The sequence below is a fragment of the Sus scrofa genome, chromosome 6 (assembly GCF_054392235.1).
Source record: "Sus scrofa isolate SSC_HxYL_T2T_F1_AM1 chromosome 6, Sscrofa_HxYL_maternal_Yorkshire_Landrace_v2.0, whole genome shotgun sequence".
NCBI classification, from domain to species: Eukaryota; Metazoa; Chordata; class Mammalia; order Artiodactyla; family Suidae; genus Sus; species Sus scrofa.
Window position 1 is genome coordinate 168,890,575 of NC_139388.1, and position 13,912 is coordinate 168,904,486.

Below are 13,912 nucleotides of genomic sequence, written 5' to 3' on the forward strand. Positions count from 1 at the left end.
TGATCAGCAGATTCAGTGCAATTCCTATCAGAATCATAGCTGGATTTTTTTTTTTTGTAGAAATTGTCAAACTGATCCTAAAATGTATGTAGAAACCAGAAGTATCCAGAACAGCCTAAATGATCTTGAAAAAGAACAAAGTAGAAGGATTCACACTTCCTGATTTCAAAACTTTCTACAAAGCAACAGTAATAAAGACAGTGATATTGGCATAAGATAGACATAGAGATCAATGGACTAGAAACAAGAAACCAGAAATAAACCTTCACATATAGGCGCTGGGAGATAATAGAAAAATAATTATATATACATATAAACAGATAGAGATATAGATATGTCTGCCCCTGGTTCCTGGCCCAGAACTCCTTGTAATTTCCTAAGTGATAAGAACCTAAGGAGATGGTCACAGGAACCTTAGGCTTATAGCCAACTGGTCAGAAGCACAGGTAACAACCTGGACTTGCGACTGGCATCTGAAGTGGGGTGAAGGTAGTCTTGTGGGACTGAGCCATGAATCTGTGGAATCTGATGCTATCTCCAAGCAGATAATGTCAGAATAACTCAATTTTGTATATAATTATATAAAATACTCAAAACTGTAGGACACCCAGCTAATGTCATAGAATTGCTTGGTGTAGGGAAAACTCCCACACTTCTGGTGTCAGAAGTGTTGTGAGTGTGGTAGTTATGTGACAGTAAAGGAGTAACACAGGAGGGTGGATTGGCATTTTCCTACTCAGGTGCCAAAGCAAGTCAACTTGGGGGAAGAATAGTCTTTTCAACAAGTAGTGCTGGGATAACTGGTCATCTACATGCAAAAGAATGAAGTTGGCCCCCTTACCTCACACAATACAACAAAATTAACTCAAAATAGGTCAAAGTTCTAAATAAAAGAGCTAAAACAGAAAACTCTTAGAAGAAAACATTAGGACCTACCCTCTGATTTGGCAGTGGTTTGTTAGCTATGACACCAAAAACATAAACAATAAAGGAAAACATAGATAAATTGGAGTTCTTTAAAATTAAAAAGTTTGTGTTTATAGGAAACTATATCCAGTCTCTTGGGATAGACCATGGTGGAAAATAATATAAGAAAGGGAATGTGTATATATGTATGACTGGTCACTTTGCTGTACAGAAGAAATTGGCAACACATTGTAAATGAACTATACTCTAATAAAAAATTTTTAAAAATTTGTGTTTAAAAGACACTATAGAACAAGAGAAAATATTTGCAAATCCCATATCTAAGAAAAGCCTTGTGTCTAAGATATATCTTCAAAAACTCTCTTACAACTCAATCATAAAGACATTTAACCCAATTAAAAATTGCAAATGATCAGAAGAGACATTTAATCAAAGAAGATATACAAATGACCATGAGGTACATGAGAAGACATTCAATATCACTAGTCATCACGGAAATGTAAATCATAACCACTATGAGAGACCAATTCATACCCACCAGAATGGCTATTAATAAAAAAGACATATAATGACTGACATATAATGACATATAATGGTGAGTGTGTGGAAAAAATGGAACTTTCAGTGGAATTTTCACACACTGCTAGTGGGAATGTAAAATCATGTAGTCACTATGGGAGAAAGTCTTATAGCTCCTCAAAAAGTTAAATACTGATTTTTTATTTAACCTGGCATTAATAATCCTCATATACTTAAGAGAAATAAAAACATAGCAACAACAAAAAATGTTTAAAAAAAAGGTTCAAATAACAGCTCTAAATTTGAAACAACCCAAAGATGACATAAACAGATGGAAAGATGTACCATGCTCTTGGATTGGAAGAATCAATATTGTCAAAATGACTATACTACCCAAGACAATCTACAGATTCAATAAAATCCCTATCAAATTATCAAGGACATTTTTCACAGAACTAGAACAAAATATTTTAAAGTTTCTTTGAAAGCACAAAAGACCCAGAAAAGCCAAAGCTGTCCCGAGAAAGAAAATGAAGCTGGAGGAATCAGGCTCCCTGACTTCAGACTATACTACAAGGCTACAGTCATCAAAACTGTATGCTACGGGCACAAAGACAGAAATATAGATAAGTGGAACAGGATAGAAAGCCCAGAATTAAACCCATGCACCTCCAATCAACTAATCTATGACAAAGGAAGCAAGAATATACAATGGAGAAAAAAAGACAGTCTCTTCAATAAATGCTGCTGGGGCAACTGAACAGCTACATGTAAAAGAGTGAAATTAGAACACTTCCTAACACCATGAACAAAAATAAACTCAAAATGGATTAGAGACCTAAATGTAAGACCAGACACTATAAAAGTCTTAGAGGAAAACATAGGCCAAACACTCTCTGACATAAACCACAGGAATATCTTCTCAGATCCACTTCATAGAGTAATGACAATAAAAACAAAAATAAACAAATGGGACTTAATTAAACTTAAAAGTTTCTGCACAGCAAAGGAAACCCTAAACAAAACAAAAAGATAACCCACAGAATGGGAGTAAATGTTTGCAAATGAAAAGACTGACAAGGGATTAATCTCCAAAATTTATAAACACCTCCTACAGCTCAATACCAAAAAAACAAACAACCCCATCAAAAAATAGGCACAAGGTCTAAACAGACAATTCTCCAAAGAAGACATACAGATGGTCAAAAAACACATGAAAAGATGTTCAACATCACTAATTATTACAGAATGCAAATCAAAACTATTATGAGATACCACTTTGCACCAGCCAGAATGGCCATCATCAAAAAGTCTACAAACAATAAAAGCTGGTGAGGGTGTGGAGAAAAGGAAACCCTCTTACACTGTTGGTGGGAATGTAAACTGGTATAACCACTATGGAAAAAAAGCATGGAGATTCCTCAAAAAACTAAAAATAGAATTGCTATTTGATCCAGCAATCCCACTCCTGGGCTTCAATCCAGAGGAAACCATGACTCGAAAAGATACATGTACCCCAAAGGTCATTGCAGCACTATGTACAATAGCCAAGACATGGGAGCAACCTAAATGTCCATTGACAGAGGAGTGGATAAAGAAAATGTGGTACATATACACAATGGAATATTAGCCATAAAAGGGAATGAAATAATGGCATTTTCAGCAATATGGATGGACCTGGAAATTATTATGCTAAGTGACGTTAGTCAGACAGTGAGACACGAATGGCTTATGCTATTGCTTACATGCGAAATCTTAAAAAAGGATACAATGAACTTCTTTGCAGAACAGATACTGACACAGACTTTGAAAAACTTATGGTTTCCAAATGAGACAGGTTGGGGGTGGGGAGATGCACTGACGGTTTGGGATGGAAATGCTGTAAAATTTCTATAAATGTAATAAAATTCATTAAATAATTTAAAACCTCTAAATATAATAAAATTTATTGAGTTTTTAAAAGAAGAATTAAGCTGACTGATTCATATTTCCTGATTTCAAAACTTATTACAAAACTACAGTAATCAAAACAGTATTGTTTTGGCTTAAAAACAGACATATAGACAAATGGAATAGGACAGAAGCCCAGAAATAAACCCTTTATTATATGGTTAAATGATTTATGACAATGACACCAAGGACCATTAAATGGGGGAAGGTAAGACTTTCAATAAATGGTGCTGGGAAAATTAGATATCCACATACAACAGAATGATGTTGTACCCTCAAATAAAATACAAAAACAGATCAAAGACCTAAAACTATAAAACACTTCAAAGAAAACATAAGACAACAGCTTCACGACTTTGGGTCTGGCAGTGATTTCTTGGATACCAAAGGCACAGGCAAAAAAAAAGAAAAAAATAGACAAGTTGGACTTCATGAAATTAAAAAAAATTTGTGCATGAAAAGATGGTATCAACAAAGAGAAAACCCTCACATTGGAGGGAGGAAATATTACTAAATCATACATTTGGGATTAATATCCCAAATATATTGAGAATTCCTAAAACTCAAAAACAAAAACCAAAACAACCTTATTCAAATGAACAAAGGACTGAACATTTTTCCAAAGAGGATATGCAAATGAACACAGCACATGAAAAAAATGCACAACATTGCTAATTATCAGGGAAATGCCGATTAAAACCACAATGACATATCATCACCTCATACCTGTCAGAATGTCAATCATCGGAAAAGTCTACAAATAAAAAATGTTCGCAAGAAGTGGAGAAAAGCGAATCCTTCTCATCCCCTGTTGGTGAAAATGTAAACTGGTGCAGCCACTGTGGAAAACAGTATGGAGGTTCCTCAAAAAACTAAAAATAGAACTACTATATGACCCAAGAATTCCACTCCTTGGTATATATAAAAAAAACCCAAACTCTAATTTGAAAAGATATATGCAACCCAAAGTTCAAAACAGCATTGGTTACAATTGTCAAGGTATGAAAACAACCCAAGAGTCAATCAACAGGAAGTTTTTTTTTTTTAAGAGAGAAAGTTACCAATGCTTTTACTCCCTTAACAGCCAAAGACGTGTTTGTGTGTGTGCCTGTGCGAGCAATATTGCTAACCCTTAAAAAGAATAAAATTTTGCCATTTGCAGCATCATGGATAGACTTGGTGCTAAGTGAAATAAGTCAGTCAAAGACTGTATGATATTACTTATATGTGTAACCTAAAAAACAAAACAAACTGGTGAATATTAAAAAAAAAAGAAACAGACTCACATACATAGAGAACAAACTAGTGGTTACCAGTGGGGAGATGGAAGGGGGGAGGGGAACATAGGGGTGAAAAACGGTTATTATGGGATTCCACAAAATCATGTGCATGAAAGTTTTGAAAATTGTAAAGCACTATAGAATTTAAAGAATCTTTCATTTAGTAAATTTTTAATTTAAAATTTTTAATTAAAAAAAGGAACAAAGGACTTAAATAGACATTTCTCCAAGTAAGATATACAAGTGGAAATGAGCACATGAAAAGATGCTCAAGATTACTGATCATTAGGGAAATGCAAATCAAAAATATGGCGATACTACCTCACACCCATTAGGATGGTTACTACTATAAAAATAAACAGAAAATAACAAGTTTTGGCACGAATGTCAAGAAACTGGAAACTCTGTACACTTTTGGTGGAAATTTAAGATGGTATAGCCACTGTGGAAGACAGTACAGTGGTTACTCAAAAAATTAAAAATAGGGTTACCATGTGATCAAGCAATTCTGTTTCTGGGTATATACACAAAAGAATTGAAAGTAAGGGCTCAAGGAAAAATTTGTACACCCATGTTCCCAACAGCTAAAAGGTAGAAACAACCCAAGAATCCATCAACAGATGATTGGATAAACAAAATGTGGTATAGACATACAGTGGTATATTACTCAGTCTTAAAAAGGAAGGTAATTCTGACATTTGCTGCAGTATGGATGTACATTGAGGATATGATGCCAAGTGAAATAAGCTAGTCATAAAAAGGTAAATACCACACAATTCTACTCATATGAGATACTTAGAGTAGTCAAAATCATAGAAATAGAAAATAGGATGGTGGTGGTCATGAGCTGGGGAAAGGTAGATGCAGGGTAAAGTATTTCAGTTGCATAAGATAAAAAAGCATTACAGAGATGGATGGGTTGATAGTTTCACATTATAAATGTTTTTATTATCACCAAAATGTATGCTTTATTTATTATTTATTTATTGCTTCTTAAGGCTGCACCTGAGGCATATGGAAGGTCCCAATCTAGGGCTGAATTGGAGCTGAAGCTGCTAGCCTACATCACAGCCACAGCAATGTGGGATCCAAGCCACATCTGCAACCTACACCACAGCTCACAATGATGGCAGATCCTTAACCCCCTGAGCAAGGCAAATGACTGAGCCTGCATCCTCATGGATACTAGTTGGGTACATTACCACTGAGCAACAATGGGAATGCCTGAAATGTACACTTTAAAAATGGTGAATATAATAAGTTTTACTTTAGGTATATCTGACCACAATAAAAAAGTTGGAAAAAAAATAAGAAATTTCCAAGTCATCCTGAAAGCTAGAAGACAATGGAATGATGTCTTTAAAATTCTGAAGGAATTTTATTTCCAAAGTATAATTCTATACCCAAACTATCTTTCAAGTTAAAAATTATAATAAAGACATTTACAATGATTCAGGAGCTCAAAAACTTCACCTGATGAGTCAGCATCAATATGGCAGAGGAGTAAGACATGGTGCTCACGTTCCCTCACAGACACATTTAAAAAACCCCATCTACATGTAGAACAATTAACACAGGACATCTACTGAACACTGGCAGAAGGACTTAAACCTACAAAAAGTGCAAGAAACCTTCCACATAAAGGTAGAACAAAAGGGGAAAAAAGGAGAGAGAGAAAGAATAGGGGGAAAAAAGGAATATGGACAAGACCAGCACTCCTGAGAGGGAGCTGTGAAGAAGGAGAGGTATCTGCACACTGGGAGGCCACCTAACTGATGGGGAGATCGGCCAGGATGGAGAGGGAACCTAAAAACCTCAGAGAAAAGTGGCAGCAGCTGGATTGAGAAGGGCAAAGCAGAGAGAGAGCTGCACAGACCATCAGTACCACTGCCCAGACACCACAGCCTGGGACAATTGGGCAGGAACTGGGCCCTGAGATGCAGGCTCTGGAGGTCAGTTCTTGGGAGAGGACTAGTGTTGGCTATGTGGAGACAGTCTGAGGGGCTAGGGAGTAGTGTGCCACAGTAAAGGAGCATGAGAGAAGGGCTGAACCCACAGGAGAAGCAAGGCACCATTGTTGGGGAGGGTGAGAGGAGGAAGGGCAGGACCACCATAGGACTATTTTTCTCTGCACACTCATGGGCTCTTGGGTGGTGGGGCACCTCTTGCATGGGCTACAGTGGAGGCATATACACCTAGAATATACATTCTTTTCAAGTGCACATGGAACATTCTCAGGGACTGATGACAAACTAGGTTACCAAACTAACCTCAACAAATTTAAGAGTATAGAGATTATTTCAAGCATATTCTCTGACCATGGCATGAAACTAGAAATCAACCACAGGAAAAGAAATGACAAAAAATTGACTACATGGAGACTAAACAATATACTACTAAAAAAACCAATGGGTCAAAAAAGAAATCAAAGGGGAATTAAAAAATACCTAGAGGAGTTCCCATTGTCTTTCAGTGGAAATGAATCTGACCAGTATCCACGAGGATGTAAGTTCTATCCCTGGACTCACTCAGTGCCATAAGCTGTGGTGTAGATCACAAATGCAGCTCGGATCTGGTGTTGCTATGGCTGTAGTGTAGGCTGGAGGCTACAGCTTCGATTCGACCCCTGGCCTGGGACCCTCCATATGCCACAGATGTGGACCTAAAAAAAGACAAAAAAAAAAAAAACCTTCAAGACAAATGATAATGGAAACACAATCATTAAAAATCCATGGGTTGCTGCAAAAGCAGTTCTTAGAGGAAAATTCATAGCAATACAGCCCTTCCTCAAAAAAAGAAAAAAAATCTCAAATCAACAACTGAATCCACCATCTGAAAGAATTATAAAAAGAAGAAAAACAAAACCTAAAGTCAAGAGAAGTAAGGAAGTCATAAAGATCAGAGAAGAAATCAAAATAGAGATTCAAAAAGCAATAGAAAAAAAATCAATAAAGCCAAGAGCTGGTTCTTTGAAAGTGTAAACAAAATTGACAAACCAGATTCACCAAGAAGAAGAGAGAAAGAACCTAAATAAACAAAATAAGAAACGAAAAAGGAGAAATCTCAATGGATACTGCAGAAATACAAAAAAAAAAAAAAAAAAAAGAGAATACTATGAACGATTATATGCCAACTGATTTGACAGCCTAGAAGAAATGGACAACTTTCCAGAGAATTACAGCCTGACAAAACGGACTCAAGAAGAAATAGATCAACTGAACAGATGATCACTAGAAATGAAATTGAATATGCACTAAAAACACTCCCTATAAACAAAAGTCCAGGACCAGATGGCTTCTCAGGCAAATTCTACCAAACATACAAAGAAGAACTTATACCCATTCTTCTTAAACTTTTGCAAAATTTGAAGGAGAAGAAGGAACACTCCCAAAGACATTCTATGAAGCCACAATCACCCTAATACCAAAACCAGATAAAGATACTACCAAAAGAAAACTATAGGCCAATATCTTTAATGAATATAGACAAAAATTCTCAACAAAATTTTAGCCAGCTAAATCTGACAACACATAAAAAGATCATATTCCATGAGCAAGTGGGATTCATCCCAAGTTCACAAGGATGGTTAAACATATGCACATCAATGTCATACACCACATTAACAAAAGAAAAGTCAACGACTACATAACCATCTCAATAGATGCAGAAAAAGGATTCGACAAAGTCCAACATCCATTCATGATAAAAACTCTTACCAAAGTGGCTATAGAGGGAACATACCTTAACGTACTAAAAGCCATTTATGACAAACCCACAGCAAATATAATACTCAATGGAGAAAAGCTGAAAGGCTTCCCACTAAAGTCTTGAACAAGGCAAGGATGTCCACTCTCACCACTTTTATTCAACATAGCATTGGAAGTCCTAGCCACAGCAATCAGACAAGCGAAAGAAATAAAATGTATCCAAATTGGAAGAAAAGAGGTAAAGTTGCCACATGCAGATAATATGTTACTACATACAGAAAACCCAAAGACCCCCCTAAAAAAAACTACTAGAAATGATCAATGAATTCAGCATAGTAGCAAGATATAAGATTAACATTCAGAAATCAGTTGCATTTCTGTATACTAACAATGATATATTAGAAAAGGAAAATAAATTACAATACCTTTTAATATCGCACCCCCCAAAATAAAATACCTAGGAATACTTCTGACCAAGGAGGGGAAAGACTTATATTCTTAGAACTATAAAACATTAATCAAGGAAATTAAAAAGGATTCAAAGAAATGGAAAGATATTTCATGCTCCTGGATTGGAAGAATTAATATTGTAAAACTGGCCAAAGCAATCTACAGTTTAATGCAATCCCTATCAAATTACCCATAACATTTTTCACAGAACTACAACAACAATCCAAAAATTTATATGGAACCATAAAGACCCAGAATTGCCAAAGCAATACTGAGGAAAAAAACCAAGCAGGAGGCATAACTCTCCCAGACTTCAGGTAATATTACAAAGCTATAGCAATTAAGACAGCATGGTACTGGCACCAAAACAGACATACAGAGCAGTGGAAGAGAATAGAGAACCCAGAAATAAACCCAGACACCTGTGGTCAACTAATATTTGACAAAGGAGGCAAGAATATAAAATGGGGAAAAGATAGTCTCGGAGTTCCCATCGTGGCGCAGTGGTTAACGAATCCGACTAGGAACCATGAGGTTGTGGATTTGATCCCTGACCTTGCTCAGTGGGTTAACGATCCGGCGTTGCCGTGAGCTGTGGTGTAGGTTGCAGACGTGGCTCGGATCCCGCGTTGCTGTGGCTCTGGCATAGGCTGGTGGCTACAGCTCCAATTAGACCCCTAGCCTGGGAACCTCCATATGCCGCGAGAGTGGCCCAAAGAAATAGCAAAAAAAGACAAAAAAAAAAAAAAAAAAAAAAAAAAAGGAAAAGACAGTCTCTTCAGCAAGTGGTACTGGCAAAACTGGACAGCTGCATGTAAATCAATGAAACTAGAACACACCCTCACATCATGTGCAAAAATAAACTCAAAACGGACTTAAACATAAGACAAGACCCCATAAAACTCCTAGAAGAAAACATAGACAAAACATTCTCTGATATCAACCATACAAATGTTTTCTTAGGTTAGTCTCCCAAGGCAACAGAAATAAAAACAAAAATAAACTGATGAGACCTAATCAAACTTTTTAGTATATTTGTACAGCAAATGAAACCACAGGGGAAAAAAACCAAAAGGACAACCTACGGAATGGGAGAAAATAGTTTCAAATGATGCAACTGACAAAGCCTCATCTCTAAAATATACAAACAACTTACAGAACAAAAAAAACCAACAACCCAACTGAAAAATAGGCAGATGACCTGAATAGACATTTACCCAAAGAAGATACACAGATGGCCAACAAGTACATGAAAAAATGCTCAACATCACTAATTATTAGAAGAATTCAAATCAAAACTACAATGAGGTACCACCTCACACCAGTCAGAAAGGCCATTATTAACAAGTCAATAAGTAAACGCTGGAGAGGATGTGGAGCAAAGGGTACCCTCCTACGCTGGTGGTACAAATGTAATTTGGTACAACCACTGTGGAAAACTAAATATAGAACTGCTCTATGACCCAGAAAGCCCACTCCTGGGCATATATCCACACAAAACTTTTCTTGAAAAAGACACATGCGCCCGTATGTTCATTGCAGCACTATTCACAATAGCCAAGACATGGAAACAACCTAAATGTCCATTGACAGATGAATGGGTTAAGAAGATGTAGTATATATACACAATGGACTACTACTCAGCCATAAAAAAGAACAAAATAATGCCATTTGCAGCATCATGGATGGAACTACAGACTCTCACAGTAAGTAAAGTAAGTCAGAAAGAGAAAAACAAATACCCTAAGATAACACTTACAGCTGGAATCTAATATATGGCACAAATGAGCCTTTCTACAGAAAAGAAACAATCTCATGGACTTGGAGAACAGACCTGTGGTTGCCAAGGGGGAGAGGGAGGGAGTGGGATGGACTTGGAGTTTGGGGTTAGTAGATGCAAACTATTTCATTTGGAGTCGATAAGCAATGGCATCATGCTGTATAGCACAGGGAACTCTAGCCACTTTGATGGAGCATGATGGAGGCTAATCTGAGAAAAAGAATATATATATGTATGACTGGGTCACTTTGCTGTACAGCAGAAATTGACAGAACAATGTAAATCAACTATAATAGAAAAAATAAAATCTAAAAAAATAGAAATCAAAACAAAAATAAATCAATGGGACCTAATCAAACATACAAGCTTTTGAACAGCAAGGGAAACCATAAAAAAATAAATAAATAAAAAGACAAGCTAAGGAATGGGAAAAAATAGTTGCAAATGATGCAAATGACAGGGGCTTAACCTCTAAAATATATAAACAACTCATACAACTCAACTTCAAAAAATGCAAACAACCCATTGAAAAATAGGCAGAAGAACTAAATAGACATTTATCCAAAGAAGACTTATATGTAATATCACTTATATATGGAAGCTAAAATATGGCACAAATGAACCTAACGAAGAACAGAAACAAACTCATGAACATAGAGAACAGACCTGTGGTTGCCAAGGGGGAGGGGGAGGGAGGGGGATGGACTAGGAGTTTGGTGTTAGTAGATGCATTTGGAGAGGATAAGCAATAAGGTCCTGCTGTATAGCACAGGGAAATATATCCATGTGATGGAACATGATGGAAGGTATTGTGATTAAAAAGAATGTATAGAGAGTTCCTATTGTGGCTCAGTGGAGACGAATTCGATTAGTATCCATGAGGATGCAGGTTCGATCCCTGGCCCTGCTCAGGGGGTTAATGATCTGGCATTGCTGTGAGCCGCATACCTATATATGAATGTATGTGTGTGTGTATATATATATATATATATATATATATATATATATATATATATATATAGCATTCATTCATACAAAAAATGTATATATATATGTATGACTGAGTCACTTTGCTGTACAGCAGAAATTGAGAAAACATTGTACATCAAGTCCAAGAAAAATTTTTTTAAACTTACCTGATATCCCTTCACTCATTCTCAAGAAGCTACCCATAAAAATACTTACATAAATCAGGAACAAAAAAGACATAGCGTCAAGGAGACAGGAGATATGACACAGGACAGCACAACATCTGTGTACCAGGTCTAGAGAGCAACCAGTCCAGATTAGAACAAGGGAAGAAGTCTGTGGGAGAAATGCCTCCAGAAAAGCAGAAGGACTGAGGGATTGTTTGCTAGGTTTCAATGTCTGGAAATATTATTGAGATGTGTTTAACAGATTCAAAAATTGGGGAAGACAATAGTGATAGGTATTGAAAACTAAACATTCGAGAAAAGGAGAAAGTTAACCCCATGAGCAAACAAACAAACAAAACCAAAAACGAAAAAACTCTATAAGAAAAGGAACAAAATCAACCATTTGGTCAGTGGTAAATAACACTTAAATAAGCAAAAGAATATAAATACTAACTTTCCTATTTAATCAAAAAATGCAATATAACTATACTGGGACAGTAAAAATGAGGTGTGATAACTCTTCATAGGTAGCTAAGAGATGGATATCTCAAAGGATTCAATTTAAAAGTGCAGCACAGCAATATTATCTTTTAGGTAATGATTTAAATAAATAGACAAAAGAATCAAAAGTGCTTGCTTTGGGGAAGGGGGACCAGGAGTGGGGGAGCCAAAAGATCCCCCAGTAGCTCTGCTGGGAACAGCCTCCCCACCCACCCACCCATCCATCCTTTGAGATTGTGCTCAGCCCTTCCTAGGCTGTTCCCTCCCCTGGGGAGACATGTGTACTTCCCTCCAACAGCCCCTTGTCCCTAGGCCTCTGTCGAAGTACCCTTTACCCTGTATCTTCATCTTCTCTTTGTGGTCCAAGTATGCATCTGACTTGGGAATCCAGCACCTATCACACAACTGCCACTACTCAAAGTTGGTTGAATGAATAGAGCAAGGAATGGGGTGGGGAGTAGATTTAGAGAACAGGAGGGACCCAAAGGTAAGGGGTCTCCCTCCACCTTACAAATTCCAATTCGTTGGTATTTTTCGTGTGATTGGCTGGGCCTGCCCCCCCCCCCCCTCCGCTTCACAGGATCTCCGGTTGGAAAGGACTAAGGGTGGCAACTATTGTGCCCAATGTGGCACATCTTCTGCCCTTAATAAGTATTATTTAGGATAACAGACTTTTTTTGTTTTGTTTTTTGGTTTTTTGTTTTTAGCAACATTCTGTGGAAAGCCTTTTAGAACACAATACTTAAATGCAAGAGATGGGAGAAGCAATTGCAGGCAGACATGAATTACCTCCCATGTAATTTCTTTGTCCTTATTCAGTCTCTCTAAATTGCCCTCTCCCAGCCCCCCTAAAACCTCCTTTCCAGTGGCTATAGGGCGTTTCCATTTCCCTGGAGGGCTGTGCGCGAACGCGAGTGTAGACTAATGACGATGCCCAGAGCCGCAGGCTTGGGCGGAAGAGGTCTGCGTAGGACGGAGGCACCGGAGGAAGAGAAGGAAGCAGCCGCTGCTCTGCCCGCCGCTTTCCAGCATCCTCCTTCACCCCTCCCTTCATCTCTCTACCTTCTGGTGCCCGTAGAACCAGTGGCTCGGGGGCGAGGGGAAGGGGCGCAGGTCTCGGAGCAGCCGCTGCCTCTGCAGGTAGAGCTTGACAGCCTGCAGCAGCCCCAGGGCCAAGCAGAACACCAGCGCCAGGTGGAGGGGCCTCGCCCAGTGCGTCTCCAGCCAGGAGGACTCCATCGCTCTGCGCTGCGCGGATGGCCCGCAGCCTCTGGCCTGGTGCTTTTCTGCAGCCCGGGATCTGGGGGGAGGATCCAGCCACTCACTCTCGGGGAGAGCCAGCCCACCGCGCCTCCGCGCGCTGGCACCATCCCTGCTTTCCCCTGAGAAAGGAAGAGCAGTGGGAGGGGGCAGCCCGGGCTTGGCCCGAGGCGGGCAGGCAGGCAGGAGTTGCCGGATTTCTAGCCCTGTGTCAATTGATGCAAAACTTGATTCAGGACAACTTCCGTATCAGAGAGCGGCATCATTCAAGTGCGATAGTTTTCAATCCCGGAAGGGATGGATTTAGGTTTTGAAATAATGCCAAAGCTCAGGTCATTGTTTTTCTTCTTGGCCCCAAATAAATAATTTGTAGCTCTTGGACGCAGCTCAGATCCTGCTTTG

General features: G+C 38.3%; 1 protein-coding gene across 2 annotated transcripts in view; it reads right to left on the reverse strand.

The window, feature by feature from the left end:
• The window catches only part of LOC100627093 (cytochrome P450 4X1), a 55,565-nt gene extending 42,057 nt beyond the window's left edge, over nucleotides 1-13,508 (reverse strand). For both annotated transcript variants that reach the window (XR_014808403.1, XM_084965168.1), the window contains exon 1: nucleotides 13,313-13,508. Coding sequence is in view for 1 of the 2 variants with exons in the window: in XM_084965168.1 (XP_084821294.1) it covers nucleotides 13,313-13,489 (177 nt within the window). In the remaining variant the exon portion in view is untranslated. The remainder of the gene's footprint in view (nucleotides 1-13,312) is intronic.
• Nucleotides 13,509-13,912: the final 404 nt, after the last annotated feature.